Source organism: Plodia interpunctella, chromosome Z, assembly GCF_027563975.2.
Source record: "Plodia interpunctella isolate USDA-ARS_2022_Savannah chromosome Z, ilPloInte3.2, whole genome shotgun sequence".
NCBI lineage: Eukaryota > Metazoa > Arthropoda > Insecta > Lepidoptera > Pyralidae > Plodia > Plodia interpunctella.
The window spans coordinates 10814454-10833830 of record NC_071324.2 but is presented as its reverse complement, the minus strand read 5'-3'; the positions used below and the strand labels follow the sequence as shown (position 1 = coordinate 10833830).

The 19377-nt window shown below is 37.4% G+C and overlaps 1 protein-coding gene across 1 annotated transcript in view; it reads left to right on the top strand.

Moving 5' to 3' along the window:
• Dhc1 (Dynein heavy chain 1) overlaps positions 1-17857 on the top strand; it is a 46122-nt gene extending 28265 nt beyond the window's left edge. The window contains exons 31-49 of the mRNA XM_064437026.1: positions 794-949; positions 1404-1614; positions 3862-4056; positions 4573-4869; positions 5225-5343; positions 6438-6799; positions 6871-7857; positions 7932-8424; positions 8498-9140; positions 9296-10090; positions 10791-11039; positions 11460-13028; positions 13170-13338; positions 14297-14449; positions 14577-15552; positions 15630-15786; positions 16018-16170; positions 16508-16640; positions 16987-17857. Coding sequence (XP_064293096.1) covers positions 794-949; positions 1404-1614; positions 3862-4056; positions 4573-4869; positions 5225-5343; positions 6438-6799; positions 6871-7857; positions 7932-8424; positions 8498-9140; positions 9296-10090; positions 10791-11039; positions 11460-13028; positions 13170-13338; positions 14297-14449; positions 14577-15552; positions 15630-15786; positions 16018-16170; positions 16508-16640; positions 16987-17240 — 8071 coding nt within the window. The 3' untranslated portion in view covers positions 17241-17857. The remainder of the gene's footprint in view (positions 1-793; positions 950-1403; positions 1615-3861; positions 4057-4572; positions 4870-5224; positions 5344-6437; positions 6800-6870; positions 7858-7931; positions 8425-8497; positions 9141-9295; positions 10091-10790; positions 11040-11459; positions 13029-13169; positions 13339-14296; positions 14450-14576; positions 15553-15629; positions 15787-16017; positions 16171-16507; positions 16641-16986) is intronic.
• The last annotated feature ends 1520 nt before the right edge of the window (positions 17858-19377 follow it).

Sequence of the window (19377 nt, the reverse complement as noted above, 5' to 3'; positions counted from 1 at the left end):
TAAATATTTTTGAAGTATGGGAAATTATAGTCTTTCATCCCGGAAAAAACTAATGCAGTGCAGCACGGAAATCGCGTGCCTGATAAAAGCAACATTTTCAACATATACATGTTGAAAATGTTGCTTTTCCACAAGACGACTTGAAAGACGTGCTAATTATGACTGCACCTGCTGACAGTCATCTGCAGCACTATTCAGGTAGTTGTGAGTCCTACTTGTGAAGAAACTACTAGTATGATTTGTATTCCTTCCAATATAGTATCTTAGTCACCTTTTACAGGTGCCTAAGTTACAGGTGACTAAGTTACTATATTGGAAGGATCTTAAAGTAATTACAATTAGTGCTTATAACTTAGTCACCTTTTACAGGTGACTAAGTTACAGGTGACTAAGTTACTATATTGGAAGGATCTTAAAGTAATTACAATTAGTGCTTATAACTTAGTCACCTTTTACAGGTGACTAAGTTACAGGTGACTAAGTTACTATATTGGAAGGATCTTAAAGTAATTGCAATTAGTGCTTATAACTTAGTTACAGGTGACTAAGTTACAGGTGACTAAGTTACTATATTGGAAGGATCTTAAAGTAATTGCAATTAGTGCTTATAACTTAGTTACAGGTGACTAAGTTACTATATTGGAAGGATCTTAAAGTCATTACAATTAGTGCTTATAACTTAGTCACCTTTTACAGGAGACTAAGTTATACGCAATTGTAATTACTTTAATATCATTGTAACAGGTGGTTGGGTAATAAATAATATGAATATGGATAACATTATCGTTTCCAGGTGCTACATCACACTAGCACAAGCCCTGGCAATGAGCATGGGCGGAGCCCCGTGCGGGCCCGCCGGCACGGGGAAGACGGAGACCGTCAAAGACATGGGCAAGACACTCGCCAAGTACGTTGTCGTATTCAATTGCTCCGACCAAATGGACTACAGGTAATATATTCATTGAAAAGTTTAGACAAATCTCTAACAAAATGTAAAAAACATATTCTATTCTTTCATGCGTTTACGGGTTGTGATATTAGTTCAATGTTTTTTAATAAAGGAAAAATTATGTATGCAAAAATTTTGAAAATTGAAATGATGAACAAATGTAAATGAGGATCCAAATTACATTTTAACCTATTAAATGTACTCCGGGATAGTATGGTGCTCCGGAAAAATCACAGATTTTAATATATTTAACTAAACATTATTTTAACAAATCAATTGTCAAAGAAGTTCTTCATCTTCCTTTTCTCCCACGTTTGATGAATGATTTGATTCAGAGAAAATTTGGGAAGGAACTATTCCAACAGTCAGTCAATAACTATGAACCGATCACCTGTCCCACAACAAAATCATCAATTTTTACTGACTCAATTTTAAACAGTCGTTGTTTTTAAAGGGGCCTAGGCCGAATCTATAAAGGCCTAGCCCAGTCCGGCTCTTGGGGCTGCTTCGACGAATTCAACCGCATCGAGCTGCCGGTGCTGTCGGTGGCGGCCCAGCAGGTGGCCGTCGTGTTATCAGCGAAGAAGGAGAAGAAGAAGACCTTTATCTTCACCGATGGCGACACCTCAGAAATGTGCCCGGAGTTTGGCATATTCATCACAATGGTTTGCTCTGTTCTGATCAGTTTAAAATGCCTCCTTTGGTATAGAACCAAATGGCTATAATATATTTGCAAAACACGCATATACAGATATTATACGTATAAACCCAAAAGTTAGAGAAATAAAAAGTTGAAAATATGTGTGAAAATATATTTTGAGGGTTGAAGAGCTTCCTTTGGCAAAGTTCACGTATTTATAACTTAACCTGATAGGCCATAACGCCCCTCCTGCCAATCGTTCCCCGCCTTTACACCTTTGTTGGCGATATCCACACTGGCTTAAAACCTCGTTAGTATAGTTATTTTTATACGGTTGTTATCTGTCGATACAAGATTCAGGCAATTTTCCTCACGCTGAACATATTTTGAATCAGCTGGACACTTATCGTCCACTTTTAGCGGTCCTTCGTCCGATAACTATTGTAGGTCTCATTTTGTCCTCGATATCTTGTTGAAATGCAGACAGAAAGGACCTCTGAAGAAAGTCTGTCGGATCGAAAAAGATTTTTCAGGAAATTTGGCGTTGACAGCATTTAGTACTAGTGCGGAGTCAGAATCTTCGTGATACATTGAGTCAGGCGCGACAAAAAGTTCACTGGCAGGGGCGATTTGTTGACAGACATTAAATTTCGTGGTGGTTGTATTCAGTCCGTGGCAGTGGTCCAACCGCTGCGTCCGACTAATGGAACCACGGGCCTTTACTAGAGGCAGTTGTCCAAGTTTAAAAATAGAGAGTTCCAATTCATTAATTATCAAAAATAACTTGGCAGCTCTAAAACCTCAACTGCATCTTTATGTGTGCCATTGCAGATAAAACCAGTCCGGACTGGTTCCGGTTGGTTATCATCATTGCCAGTGGAGAGAAACTGCAGTGTGCAGATAATGGTAGCGTTAGATTACCGGACAACGCGACATTGACTAATGTGTTGTATGTACCTAACCTTTCTGTTAATCTTATATCTGTCAATTAATTAAGAACGGTTGTGTAGTTATTTTTGATACCACGAGTTGTGGAATATATAGCTTTGTCAGAAGCAGCCAGATAGGCGGTGCTATTCTTACAGAGTTGACAGGTTAGAATAACACTGTAACAGTATATAGCGATAATCATTTTGCAGCGAAGCTTGCCATTAATCCATAAAGCGTCGAAACATGTAGATATCAGATATCACTATATTCATGAGGCTATTGACAATGAAGTCATTGAGTTGTCATATTTACCTACAGAACAGATCAATGTTGATGTGCTCACGAAAGCATTACCTACTTGGAAGCACCAGTCATTTGTTGATGATATGCTGGAAGTCGTTCAAGATTTAGGGGACGTGCTGTAAGTTTAATTTTGTACTCGATATAAACATATAATCCTGAATTCTCTTTAAAAATAAAATATATAAGTATGTCGTCTTGTCCTAAAAATACACTCTGCATTATATTTGTTTAAATATGTGGTTTTATTACCAACTATATTAGTAACTGAATGAGCCCTAGAGTCTAGAACGTTCTAGACATCAAGAACACCGCGTAGGAAAAAGCGGAGCGCTGGTGCGCAGGTGTTTGACCAAACGTCAACCCAAAAAAGCAGAAAACTACTGTTGCGCCGCTCCTTGAGAATGCTGCTAGCTCAAATACCGCAAAAATTCGTCCAATTAACGTCGAATGGAATAGCAAGCAAAACAATTGGAGGCGGAATCCAAATAAAGTCTACAAATCTAAAGTTTAATGTTGGTGCATTAGACTCAAAGTTATTTTATAGTGTGAATGTATCTATAAAATATATAGTTTGTTGTAAAATATATAATTATCTAATTCTTAGCTCCAAGTATTTTATTTTAACTACCTATTAGTTCCGTAACGAACAATAAGTATTCTTCGTCGAGTCGAATAGGTGATTTTGACTTCTGATTTTCAATTTTGCGGTCTCCGACGCGACCGTTTACTTTTAATGTACATTAGTACAATCACTTAAGGTTTTTTGTAGAACCAATATTTTTTCCATTTTATATGTAAGTCAAAGGTATTTTACTTTATATATTTGTTATTTATATATATTTGTCACATCAAAAAATCACTCAATCCTGAAGCGCCAATTGCAGACACCAAGTTTTAAGATAATTTGACAAATGTTATGTCTTCATCCAATGTGGCGTATCAGGTGAATTGAAATCCAGAAATTATTGACGACCTGATATAGAAGTGTTACTTTAGTTAAGGTGTAACAGTTAAAACCCTTGATCAATATTAAAAACAGAATCCCGGGTACGCCGGCCGCAAAGAGCTGCCGGAGAACTTAAAGATCCAGTTTCGCACCGTTGCTATGATGGTACCAGATCGGCAGATCATCATTCGAGTGAAGCTGGCTTCCTGCGGCTTCCTCGAAAATATCACGCTCGCGAGAAAGTTCTACACCCTATACAAGCTGTGCGAGGAACAGCTTACCAAGCAGGTAAACTATAAATTTTGAAAATGGTAGAATTCTCACGTTTTTGAGTTTTAGCATTTTCTTTGTAAGTGATGCTTACTTCACTGCTTCGTCAGGAGAATATTATTAAACCCTTCTTTCGATTTGATTTACGCTCATTTAACATTAACAACAAAGCTTACTTATCGCTAATTATATTATTTTTCCAAAAGGATGCCATTTTTCAATAATAGCGGCGCGCACACAAAACCAAAAGATAGTTACACCATAGACAATTACAATTTTTAACATCAAAGACAATAAAAGGTTAAGTATAATGCCCTGGCAACACTCACACTTCAACTGATATTCTAACGATACGCGTTACAGAAGTTGAAAATACCGGTGGAGGTATGTACTGTGATGACACACAAAACGATCCTTTCCATTAAAATCGTCGGGTAAGGGCTGCTATCCGGGACAAAGAAATATAAAATGCTTATTAATTTCTTAACTAAAATTCTTCAAAACCGAATCGAATATGAAATAAATTTCTTCTAGGTTCATTACGACTTTGGCCTCCGTAACATCCTCTCAGTCCTCCGCACTTTGGGTGCTGTAAAGCGAGTAAACTTCGAAGACACCGAGAGTACCATCGTGATGAGAGTCCTTCGGGATATGAACTTGTCCAAATTAATAGACGAGGATGAGCCGCTGTTTATATCGCTCGTCGCCGATCTCTTTCCCAACCAGGCCCTCGAAAAGACTTCCTATGCGGAGCTGGAAGAAAGTATACAGAAGCAAGTCGAGATGACAGGATTAATTTTTCACCCACCATGGGTTTTGAAAATTATTCAGGTGAGCATAAGTGCCAGTACTTTGGGTATATATATTATTCAATGTATACATAACTTTTTTAATATCGTCACAACTAGATAGAACTGGTTCTAAACTGGTTTAAAAACGTTGTGACGATATTAAAAGAGTTATGTATTGCGACGATTTCTAGTTGATTTGTTTTAGAATGATTGAGGTCTTATTGGATACCAAATAAATATTACATAAAAAATATTCATCAATCATTGAATATACTATGTAAAAGTGCATCAATGTTGATTTTCTGAAATTACATCTAACAGTTAGATATATTACAAGATGATAAAGTGTTGTTATAAGGTCATTGTGTTCTTGACAAAACATTTTTTCCCTACAGTTGTACGAAACACAGCGTGTTCGTCACGGGATCATGACACTAGGTCCACCCGGGGCAGGCAAGACTACCTGCATACACACCCTGATGAACGCCCTAACTGAGACGGAAAACCCTCATAGGTATTTTTGAGTAGTCTTTTATTAAAATCAGACTGTTGTTAGGTCATAAGAAACTACATTTTAAGCCAATTGAGCCCAAACTTGTAAAATTATTTATGAATTTTCTAATAAATTATTAATAAATAATTAGATTTTCATATTAGATCACTGGACGGCTGAACCTAAATGACGTCACATGCTAACGGCATTCAGTCAATGTTTCGGTCGATTTTAATAATTATTCACTACGGACTGATTTTACGTTGTTGAACGTTTATCGAAAAACTCTGGAACACATGTTTCACCAACTTATATTATTAAAAGTGGGCTTATTATTTAACGCGGCTAAAACAAAGTTAATGACGAACCATACTAAAGCACCTATGAAAACAAATAACGTACCAGTCATTTATTTTCTATACAAAAGTATAGTATATACGAATTACTTTAAATACACAGAAAATAATTTATAATGTAAGTAATAAGATAAGTAGCAAACCCCCGAAAATTAAATAAATAAATAAAATTATATTAATTTACATGAAAAACTTAAAAATGACCCCTAGGCAAAATGCCCATCTCACAGACAGCATTGCCGCGCTGAATTGCAATGGAAAGCCAATAGCCAATTCATGAGAAATTACTATTTGATATTTATAAAATTTAACGTGCCTGTGACAGTACCATTTGACCTTTTAATATTTGAATGATTTGATCTGAAATTCCCTGTGCGAGAAAGCTACCTAAGCGAGGGTCGCCTGTTGCCTCCCTTAGCTGTTTGCTGTGCTCTCTGTATAACCCCCGTGCGCCTCTGCCCCAAGAACCTAAAGTCTCGACACCAAAAGCCATAAAAATTCGTGTTGGGCACCGTGACAACTATACTTTTGGGTCTTTAAGCATTCCCGGGTATCCGCCGCCAGGATATCCGCACAAGTGCGTGTATTAGTTTGGGACGCAACTAATGCACGCACGTCCCATCCACCAAGGTATCAATGACATAAGGCAAAGTTTCGTATCGTATAACCAATGCAATAGTTACGATTATCTTTATAATGAATCAGTGTGGATAAGGTTAACGATATCGAATAATAATAAAAAGCGGCTATTACTTTCAGAGAAATGAGAATGAATCCTAAATCAATTACAGCTGCACAAATGTTTGGGCGATTAGATGTAGCTACTAACGACTGGACTGATGGAATATTTTCCGCGCTGTGGCGAAAAACTCTCAAGATAAAAACTGGAGAGCATATCTGGCTTGTCCTAGATGGCCCAGTCGACAGTATATGGATAGAGAATTTAAACTCAGTATTAGATGATAACAAGACTCTAACGCTGGCTAACGGAGACCGTCTCACTATGTCCCCGACATCCAAAATTATATTTGAACCAGAAAACATTGACAACGCATCCCCTGCTACCGTCTCCAGAAATGGGATGGTTTATATGAGCGCATCCGGTTTAGACTGGGAGCCAGGTAAATATTGCCCAGCTGCAATCGTTTTTGAACTGCCAAAAATATTAATAAAATTGTCTTCTATGTTCTAGTTCTACGAGGTTGGCTAAAATCGCGTTCCGACGGGGAAGTCGAGGTTTTTACCTCTTTGTTCGAGGAAACATTTCCTTTAATTTACACCTGGTGTACTCAGAATCTTATATTTACAATGAAAGTGCTTCAAAGTAACATCATATTACAAATGCTGAGTCTCCTAGAGGGCCTAGTACCACCACAGATTGTGGAGCCCGAGGATCCCTCTGCGTCTAAGTCAGTCAATGGTGACGTGGACGATGAGGAAGAAAAAGAAAATAAAGAGGAAATCGTTCTCTTCACTCCTGAGCATTTACACAAAATTTACGTGTTCACACTATTTTGGGGTTTTGGATCATTATTAGAAACAAATGACCGAACCCGATTGGACACATACATCAAGAAAAACTTCTCCAATATTCTGGATGTGCCGAAACATCCGAACAATAAACCATCTACAGTATTTGACTTTTATGTTAAGCATCCCGGTAAATGGGAACTATGGGATGATTTGCTGACAAATTACCAATATCCAGATACGGCTACTCCAGATTACTCAACTATACTCGTCCCAATCGTAGATAATGTGAGAATCAATTACCTGATACACAGTATTGCCAAACAAGGAAAAGCGGTATTATTACTCGGTGAACAAGGTTCAGCTAAAACTGTAATGATGAAGGCTTACATGAAAAATACGAACCCAGAACATTTCTTAGGTCGGTCATTCAATTTCTCCTCGGCTACAAGTCCGTACCAGTTCCAAAAAACTATAGAGAGCTACGTGGAAAAGAGGAGCGGTATGACCTTTGGGCCGCCAGGAGGAAAGAAAATGCTGGTCTTTATTGACGACATAAATTTGCCACAAATCAACGAGTGGGGTGATCAAATTACGAATGAAATCGTGAGACAAGTCATGAGCCAAGGTGGCTTTTATAGTTTGGAGAAACCGGGTGATTTTACAACTATTATAGATATTCAATTTTTAGGAGCTATGGGGCAGCCAGGTAATGTATTTTGAAACAAATCAACAGTTATTTTATGGAACAGCTTATAAATAATAAATTATTTTAATTTTAAGGTGGAGGCAGAAATGACATACCTGGTCGACTAAAACGTCAGTTTGCTATCTTCAACTGTCCTCTACCCAACAATGAAGCTATTGACAAAATTTTCAAAGTAATAGGAGAAGGTCATTACAATTCTAAGCGTGGATTTGCTGCGGACGTGAGAGCTCTTATTAAAAAGGTGATTCCCTTGACCAGAGAACTGTGGATGAGGACACGGCAGAACTTGCTGCCGACGCCGGCAAAGTTTCACTATGTATTTTCTTTGCGAGATTTATCGAGAGTTTGGCAAGGCTTGGTGGGCACTTTATCCAACGTGATCGAGTCGGAGAAATGTCTCATGTTATTGTGGAAACACGAGTGTTTGAGAGTTTTCTCAGATCGATTTACACATCAAGCGGATAAGGATTGGTTTAGTAAGGCACTGTATGATATAGTGGAGGAAAGGTTAGGTAAAGATTATAAAAAGATGATGGAACAGGACCCAGTTTTTGTTGATTTTATGAGGTTTGTAAGCATTTTACAACTCTGTCATGTTAATTGGATTTAAATTTATGATTAATACATGTCAATATTGCAGAGATGCTCCAGAGCCTACTGGTGAAGAAGGTGAAGACGCAGATATGGAACTTCCTAAAGTATACGAACCTGTGTTCGACTATGCTGAATTGCGGGAACGTTTAGAAATGTTTCTCGCACAATATAATGAAATGGTTCGCGGTTCAGGCATGGATCTCGTTTTCTTCCCCGACGCCATGTACCATTTAGTGAAAATTTCCAGGGTTATAAGGCATCCGAGAGGAAACGTCATGCTTGTAGGTGTAGGAGGCTCTGGCAAGCAATCTTTGACCAAACTGTCCACCTTTATAGCCGGATACAGATCGTTCCAAATCGCATTAACGAGATCATACAATGTAGGAAACTTTTTAGAAGATTTGAAACTTTTGTATAGATCCTGTGGAGTCCAAGGTAAAGGGACGACATTCATATTTACTGATTTGGACATAAAAGAGGAAGGCTTTCTCGAATATTTAAATAATATATTATCTTCTGGAGTGATATCAAATCTGTTCACCAAAGACGAGCAGCAGGAAATCATCACAGAGTTAACACCGATTATGAAGCGCGAGAATCAAAAGAGAACCCTAACAACTGAGCTTGTGATGGAATATTTCTTGAACAGAACTTGTCAAAATTTGCATGTCGTTTTATGTTTTTCTCCGGTAAGTATTAGTCAATCATATGAATATAAAATAAAAATTAAAGTAAGCCAAATTAAAGATCTATTTGGCTTACTTAAATTTAATTTAGTCGATGATTTCTCGGGGATTAATGATTTGTATGATTTCACATATTTAAACTCATTGTTCAATTTCAGGTTAGTGAAGCATTCAGATATCGCGCTATGCGTTTTCCAGCCCTCATTTCTGGTTGTACGATTGACTGGTTCCAACCTTGGCCAAAAGACGCCCTAGTTTCAGTAGCTGATCATTTTCTCGCAGAATTTGAAATCGAATGTACCAAAGAAGTTAAAAAAGAATTGGTAACCGTCCTAGGAACTATACAAGATGTGGTATCAAAGGTGTCCACTGAGTATTTCCAAAGGTTCCGTCGTTCATCACATGTGACCCCAAAGTCCTATCTTAATTTCATTGCAGGGTATAAAAATATTTACCACATGAAAGAGAACGAATTAGGTGACGGAGCTTTGCGAATGGATACAGGGTTGGAAAAATTACGCGAAGCTTCGATAGCTGTCGAAGTATTAAAGAAAGATTTGTCAGTGATGGAACAAGATTTAGCTCTGGCTTCTGAAAAAGCAGATAGAGTGCTGACAACAGTTACGGAACGAGCAATGCAGGCGGAAATTGTAAAGAATCAGGTGCAGATAGTAAAAGAAAAAGCGGAGGCGTTAGTGGCTTATATTGCCGAAGAAAAACAAAAGGCTGAAATGAAGTTAGAAGCTGCAAAGCCAGCACTAGAAGAAGCTGAATCAGCTCTAAATACTATAAAACCAGCGCATATAGCTACAGTAAGAAAGCTGGGCAGACCACCTCATTTAATCATGAGGATTATGGACTGCGTACTGATACTGTTTCAAAGACGATTACATCCTCTTATTCCAGATACAGCGGCACCATGTCCTAAACCATCTTGGCCAGAATCTTTGAAGGTAAACAATAATAAACATGTTCTTTTAATAAAACGAGAGAACGGTATTCACAGAGTGATTTTAATTCTTGAAACCATAAACAACAATAGATCTCAGACATGCACTTCCTATTAGATAATACTGACACCTATTAAGTAAAATAGTAGTAAGAAAATGTAAAGTAACACAAAATACTATATAGTAACATTATAATACTTAGAATATGCAAAAAACTCTAATTAGATAAGGAAGTGAAATGGTAACAAAAGTCAACCTGTCTAAAATCATTGGCGGATTAATTTATAATCATTAACAAAACTAGAAGAATAAAAACAGACAGATATCCTTCCCGTATAAAAGTAAAAGAAGATATATATGTACGTAGTACGAGTGCAACTAATCTTAATACAAAAAACAAGGAAAGAAAAGAACAACAACGCAGTTTCTAATATAAATCGCCACCATACCGCATCTTTGCAAATTCCTTTCAACCGTGCCTAATGTGCTCTCGTACCACACGTATATTTTGACTTTGTAACACTTACGAGACTACTACTCTTAAAGCCTTACGGCTCTTAATAGTAGTAGTCTCTACTCTCTTAACTCTTACTGTCTTACTGTCTCTACTCTCTACTACTCTTAAAGCGTCACGGCTCTTAAGAGTGGTAGTCTCGTAGAAGAGCGAAGTAGCGAAGGACCTAAATAATGTCAAATAAATCAGATGATGGCGAGCACCACCTTCTTATTACAACTTCAAAACTACCCAAAAGATATCATCAACAATGAGATGGTGGAGCATTTGGTACCGTACTTCGAGATGGAAGACTACAACATGGACACAGCGAAGAGAGTCTGCGGTGATGTAGCCGGCCTTCTCTCTTGGACCAAAGCCATGGCGTTCTTCCATAGCGTAAACAAGGAAGTGCTTCCACTGAAAGCCAATTTGTTACTGCAAGAAGCTAGATTAAAGGTAACAACATATCTTAAATTGTACAAAATAGTTGAGGTTTTTTTTTTGTGATAACTTGCTTTGTCTCAGAAAAACCTGGTCAGATTTTCTGATATAAAACCAATGAATGGATGAAAAGTGCCCTATGTCTCCTCAAGCAAACAATCAAGCCAACGAAATTTATAAAATTTTATATTAAACTAGCTGTTACCCGCTGGTTTACGAGCGTAAAATTTCCACGCGTAAAGTTATTTTTCTGGGATTCTTCAACATACTTTAAACTACATTATTTGTAAATTTCAAGAAGATTCGTTGAGCAGATAGAGCGTGAAGAGGTAACAAATAAACAACTTACTTTCGCATTTATAATATTAGGATAATATTTTATTGAAAATAATAAGAATTTACATAAAACTGGTACTAATTATTTTCAAACCTTAGGTAGCCATGGAAGACCTCGCGTCAGCGGAACGTCAGCTAGAAGAAAGAGAAATGTCATTACGTAAGGTAAAAGAACAATATGAGTCTGCTGTGTCTGAGAAACAACAGCTCACGGATGCACTTAACGTTTGTCTAAGGAAAATGACGGCCGCTACAGCGCTGATTAATGGATTGGGAGGAGAAAAGATCAGGTGGACGCAACAGAGCAAAGATTTCAAAGAACAGCTCGGGCGTCTAGTTGGAGACGTGGTCCTTGCTACCGGATTCTTATCATATTGTGGTCCGTACAATCAAGAATTCAGAAATAATTTGTTGGATACATGGATGGGGATTCTTAAAAAGAAGGAAATACCTGTTACAAACAATTTGAATATAACGAACATGTTAGTAGAAAGCGCTACTATTTCTGAATGGACTTTACAAGGTCTCCCCAACGATGATTTGTCCGTGCAAAACGCACTAATTGTGACAAAAGCTAGTTCCTATCCACTCCTGGTTGATCCACAAAGTCAAGGCAAAAATTGGATAAAGAATAAGGAAAGTGCAAATGAACTTCAAATTACATCATTGAATCATAAATATTTTCGTAGTCACCTCGAAGACAGCCTGTCTTTAGGCAGACCACTTTTAATAGAAGATGTAGGAGTGGAGCTGGACCCAGTTATCGACAATGTATTGGAGAAGAACTTTATAAAGTCGGGTTCGATTGAAAAAGTGATCGTAGGAGACAAGGAATGCGACGTCATGCCTGGTTTTATGTTATACATCACAACGAAACTCCCAAATCCTGCATATTCGCCAGAAATAAGCGCAAAAACATCAATCATTGATTTTACTGTAACGATGCGAGGTCTTGAGGATCAATTATTAGGTCGCGTTATACTTATGGAGAAATCTGATTTAGAAGAAGAACGCGTTGCTCTATTTGAATCGGTGATGAAAAATCAAAGAAGTATGAAAGAACTTGAAAGCAATTTACTCTGTCGTCTGACTTCGTCAGAAGGATCTTTGGTAGATGATGAAGCTCTAATTCAAGTGCTACAAATAACTAAAACAACAGCTGAAGAAGTCAACGAGAAGCTAAAAGTAGCAGAAGTTACAGAAAAGAAAATTATTAAAGCTCGTGAAGAATTTAGAGCTGTAGCCGGACGAGGCTCTATACTATACTTTTTGATCGTCGAAATGAGTAATGTGAATATAATGTATCAAAACTCGTTGAAACAATTTTTGACCATATTCGACAATTCTATAACTAAATCAACAAAAAGCAATGATACAGAAGAGAGAATTGATATAATTCTAAAATATTTGACACATGAGGTGTGGGCTTTTACATTGCGCAGTTTATATGAAAGGCACAAGGCCTTATTTACTTTAATGTTGGCTATGAAAATCGACTGCCATCGAGGCTTGATCTCTCACGACGAGTTTATGGCGTTCGTTAAGGGTGGCGCCTCCCTCGACCTGAATGCTGTCACTCCTAAACCGTTCAGATGGATTCTGGATATCACTTGGCTAAATTTAGTTGAAATTAGCAAACTTAAGAATTTTTCCGATGTACTACAAAGGGTATGTTGACATTACATTAATTTGCCTACCCGTGTTTCGTTGGTTGTTTTGGCTTTAGCTTTAATGATTTTAAATTTAATTTGGTTTGATAACACTTTTACGGAAAATAGTAAGGAAAGCTTTATAATATTGTCTTTTTAGATATCATCAAACGAAAAGGAGTGGCGGGTCTGGTACGAGAAAGCGCGGCCCGAGGAGGAGGTACTCCCAAGCGGGTACAACGACAGCCTCGATGTCTTTCGTAAACTACTATTGATCAGGTCCTGGAGCCCTGATAGAACACTTTCACAAGCTAGAAAGTATATTGTTGGTACGTATGTCATGCACATGTTATGTAGTCATCTGATAAAAAGACGCATTTAATTTTTTTCGAAATCTACTACATATTTTTTAAAAACATTGGAAATCGCACATTTTTGGATTCGTCCAAACGCTTCTTAGTTAAATGACACTGGTGACGCAAAGGCGCCTCATTTTTTAATTAAAAATAAAGTTTTAACTTAAAAATCATCATGTAGTTTCTTTCAAAATAATACTTTTGGGATATTTGATGAGTGCACAAGCTGTAATAAACATTTTAAAGGTAAAATATTCTTATTTCATTATCAGAAGAAGGTACGATTTTCAACTCGAGTGATTAACGCCCTCGACTACGTCTCGGGCTCGTTGCAATCCGTTACTTTGTTTTCTTCGGGGAACAATGTACTATTAAAGTTACTTTGTATAGGCATATTGATAAATATTGTAGAAATAAAAAGAAACAAAGCGATAATTACTACTACTTTGCTTTGCTGAGTGCTTCAGAAAACAATGACAGTTCTTGGCACATTGATTCCGGGGCATCAATGTATATGACTATACACAGTGACTGGCGCTATGATAGAACTCCGATTAGTGGGTACAGTCAACAGCAGATCAACCTACGCAAATTCATTGCAAACTCGCCGCTATTACCGCGCCATAGAGGTTCATCCAGGATAACTTGATGTGCTGTTAACTGTACATAAGTAAATAAAGATATTTGTATTTCATGTTTACAAGGTAAACATTCTAGAAACCCATTTCCTACAGGATGGTTCTAGAACCCAAGCCAATTCGTTCGTTCTATGGAGCTACCTCTCTTGAGAGGTGCTCGTTACTTTGTCACCTTTAAAATAATATAGTCAGATATCATAATACAATTAAATATGTGCAAGATATATAGAGGCAGAGGAACAACATATACAATATTATTTAAATGTCTTTCAAAAGTGTTATTTTTCCTATAGACTCTCTCGGTCCAGAGTACGGAGAAGGGTGTATTCTGAATTTGGAAACAACGTGGGAAGAATCAGAACCTCGAACCCCTTTAATTTGCATACTGTCTATAGGCTCTGATCCATCTGCTCAGATCGCAGCCCTAGCAAAATCCAAGGAGATAGGTAAATATATCAAACACCAGTTACTCAACTTTCATTCTTTTAACACGTGTTAGATTGTATTGTACTGATAATTTTAACCCATTAAGGCCATTTCCTTCGCTTCACAAAAACTTGACAATTGTTGCAGTTTTGAAGGCAGTCTCCATGGGACAAGGGCAAGAAATTGTTGCTCGTAAGATGATCTCGGACTCGATGAATGAGGGTGGTTGGGTTCTTTTGCAAAATATACACCTATCACTGCCTTTCTGCGTGGAAGCCATGGACGCCCTCATAGAAACGGAACACATCCAGGAATCCTTCCGACTCTGGCTCACCACCGAAGTGCACACAGAATTTCCTATAGGCTTACTGCAAATGGCCATCAAATTCACTAATGAACCACCTCAAGGAATACGAGCCAGCATGAAGAGAACTTATCAAAACATCACTCAAGACTTTTTGGACTATTCATCATTAACGCAATGGCCACCACTTTTATATGCCGTAGCATTTTTGCATACGATAGTCCAAGAACGAAGAAAGTTCGGGCCTCTAGGATGGAACATCCCCTACGAATTTAACCAGGCTGATTACGCCGCGTGCGTGCAGTTTGTACAAAACCACCTGGACGAAATAGACCCTAAGAAGGGCATATCGTGGCCGACCGTCTGCTATATGCTCGGTGAGGTCCAATACGGTGGTCGTGTCACGGACGACTTCGACAAGCGTCTGCTGACCACTTTCACCAACGTCTGGTTCTGCGACGTTCTCCTGAGGCCCGGATTTGAATTTTACAAGGGTTATAAAGTACCTATTACTCGGAATCTGCAAGGTTACGTGGATTACATCAACCAGTTGCCTTTGACTGATACGCCGGAGGTATTTGGTCTGCACGGAAATGCAGATATAACCTATCAAATAAACAGTGCAAAGGATATTCTGGACACGATCTTAAGCGTGCAGCCGAAGGAGGGCGGCAGTCAGGGAGGCGAGACGAGAGAGAGCATCGTCTATCGTTTGGCAGAGGACATGCTGGAAAAACTACCGAAGCAGTACGTTAGTTTTGAAATTAAAGAAGCCCTTGCGAAAATGGGCGCATTTCTGCCCATGAATATCTTTTTAAGGTAATTATAGTTTTAAAAGATTGATCCCATTTTCAATATCATTTTCGAAACCCAAAAAATGTTTAACCAAATTTCAGACAAGAGATCGACCGAATTCAAAAAGTGATAAAGACAGTGCAATCGACGCTGTGCGACCTAAAACTGGCGATAGACGGCACCATCGTAATGAGCCAAGGTCTACGGGAGTCGCTCGACGCCATGTACGACGCCAGAATCCCACAAAACTGGCTCAAGGTGAATTTATTATAATGATATATGAAACACGGTTCAGTGTGTGTTATAACAATGAAATAACTAACATTCGTTATCTCATTGTTGACATACGAATGGTCAAATTTGTCTTAATTTCCCGTATTGTTGGCTAAGATAATTTCGAACACCTACAACTACTACACGTACCTATTTTTACTTGGTTTTTACTGTAGTTTATCACTGAAAGCACCTAAATGAAAACGTTGGTCACAGGTATCCTGGGAGTCAGCGACGCTAGGATTCTGGTACACGGAGCTATTGGAGCGAGAGCAGCAGTATAGAGTCTGGCTAAAGAACGGGCGTCCCACCACCTTCTGGATGACTGGCTTTTTCAACCCACAGGGGTTTCTCACAGGAATGAGACAGGCAAGAAAAAAACCACTTTTAATTTCATTTTCTAAATTTATAATGGTGTTTTCGCCATGTCAAACTCAAATGATACACGTAGCTTCCATCTTTCAGCCTGTCTCAATTACCAAAGAGTTTATGGGAATCCCAGCATGTAGGCTAGGAAAATAATTCTTCAGAAGAACCTCCCTTTCTTCCGGCCTTTCAAGAACCTTTTCGTACCCCTGTACATGCACTGTGTACTGTGAACTGTACAGATCAATGTAGGCTTCGGCCTTTTAAGAATCTTTATTCGTACCAGAAATAAACTGTCGTTCCAGTATTGATGGATTGATAATTACTTTTTAATCAACAGGAAGTGACGCGCGGCCACAAGGGCTGGGCGCTGGATTCCGTAGTGCTTCAAAACCACATCACCAAGTTCAACCGCGAGGACGTCCATGAAGGGCCTGCTGAGGGCGTCTACGTTTACGGGCTGTTTCTTGAAGGTAAGAAGATCCACACAAACACAACAAAAAACTCTATCCACATTATAAAGTAAGCAATTTTTTCAAAATTAATCTTCGTACCCAAGCACGAAGATAAATTTTGAAAAAATTAGACGAACACTGACATTCATAACATTAGTTCTACGCAAAGATGATTAGAGTACTATTTAATAGGTTGCCACATAAAAAGAACCAACTGAATTTTGAATCAAAATAAATCTTATTACATTTACCTTATTATGATTACTTGTCCCAACTCTAACAGGTCCATTTGATAAGTTACAATACTGTGTCGAAATTTCTCCTATTAATTATATAATAATTAATTTAATAATTCTACTTTCAGGAGCATCTCTAGACAGGAAGACTGGAAAGCTGATAGAATCCAAACCTAAAGTTTTGTACGAACAAATGCCTGTGATCTACATATTCGCAATCAACACCACAGCTGGGAAGGATCCCAGGCTCTACGAGTGCCCAATGTATAGGAAGCCTCAGCGAACCGATGCCAAATACATAGGCTCCATAGACTTCGAGACTGACGCTAACCCAAGACACTGGACTCTTCGGGGAGTCGCCTTACTTTGCGACATCAAGTAGATCCAGAGCGTACGAAATATGTTACTTTACCTAACACTTTCATCTATGTCGGCCTGACTGATAAAAGCAAAGCAAAGGAGCAAAGAACGCTAACAAAATAAAAAATGTTTGAAGTTTGAAGATTTCCAGTATTTGAAAACATTTTACGAAGAAAATAAGAATATGGTAGAAATTACACCACTAAAACACCATCACCCACGTAAGAGAATATTCTCCGTGATATTTAGTAAAAAAATGCACAAATTATTAAGTGCACGGAGGTTGCTTTACTTAGTAGAGAAACAGCCCAAACTTCCTTAAGCACCAAATTAGATAAGGTCTGGTTTGGACCAAGTTAAATGAGGTTTGGTTGGACTTGGGAATATGAGAGAAGGTGGATATTTTGCGGCGTCGTCGTTAAAACTGATACCATGATAAAAAAGGGGTGTTTTTATCAACGCTATATAGTTACGACACTGCTGTACTGTATTGGTTATGGTAGAAAGCATGAGAATGTGACTTCGATGTCAGAAGCAAGAAACCTAATAAGAATAGCAAGCAATAACTTCTTTTGAAATAATCATACATTCTGAAATAAAATTTAAAAAACATTGTTGTTTTTGTAAACATAAAAGCTTTAACGTAAAGTATAAATACGTCGTGTACGTCCAGAAAAATGAAATCTTCAAAAAATTGCCCGAGCACCCTAATTATTATGCTTAACCTTACATTTTATAAAAATAAAGTCTGTCTGTATGAAAGCAATAAACTCAACCTCAACAACTACAGGATGGATTTTTGTACGGTTTTCACCGATACATTCTTACATACCGATACTTTCCGACATGTTTCCGACAATGTATTTCCATGCACAGAATGTGCATATTGCAGTGGTGGAAGGGGCGCAGATCCCTGAACTCAAACTCAAATATCTTTATTGCAGTAACTGTGTAGTACAAGGTGTGGCACATACAATACAATAGTTTCAACAGTTTACCCTTTCAGGCATGCAATATTAGCGTTATGTTACACTTATAACACATACATTTCTATATATGGATACGTGCAGTACTTACAAATTAAACTGTTTGAACAACTTTTTGTCTTTGCACACGATATAATTATTTATGGAATACATACCAATTTATTCTCGTAAGGTACGAGTATTATACTCATAGTATTCATCCAAATTATAAAACACATGGTCTAATAACCAAGCCTTAAGCTTCAGTTTGAATAAGATAAGGTATTAAGGTATATACACCTTTATTTTTATTATCATATTCTTTTATAAATTTAATGTTTTGGTTTTGTTTAGATTTGCGAATAATTGATTTTAATAGTGAACAATATTTTTTGTACCATCCATTAAGTTGGACATCATTTGTTTTAATTATCTCTTTATGCATTAATCTTTTATTTTTACTTGCAATCAGTATTCCTTTAGATTTCCATTTTTTCTTTTTAGCATATGTAATTTTAACTCTCTCCAACGGAATACATGATTCAAATAACTGTACACTATTTTAAGTAGTACTTAAGTACTTTTATTTGAACACTGCAACATAGTAGTCACTTCAGTTCAGTCATGTGAAGTCGGGCATTTTCAAAAGCAGTGTACACGTTACCACTTCAAAAGAAGAAAACATATATTTCTCAATTGTAACAAACAATGGAATGAGGCTGTGTAAAATATGTATAATAGTTTTTTTTATATATAATAGAAGCGAATAATTGTAAAATGTATATAATATCAGAACTTTTAAGTATACCTGAGTAATTTAATAATTTAATTCATTTGCATAAGTTAAAATATTCACAACATATCATAACGACAATATTATTAATGTTTCTCCGTAACAATACACGGCACCTAGGCCGATCCTTTGAGAGGCTCGCGTGGGGGTTTTGATGTTGTGTAGGTCTGTTTGATATTATTATTATTCAGATAGTCCTGCCAAGCCAAACCTGCAAAGTACGAAGGAATGTTCATTGAATTTGTTCAAAAATTCAATGTCGTAAAAATAACATTTTAAACTATCAGTAAATTAAATTCTGCTACAAATATGTTAGCAACTTTTTTCAACGAAAATTGTAATATGTTTAAAACTTACTTTTATTAGCACACAAGATTTTTTCAATTTAACAACTGTTCAAC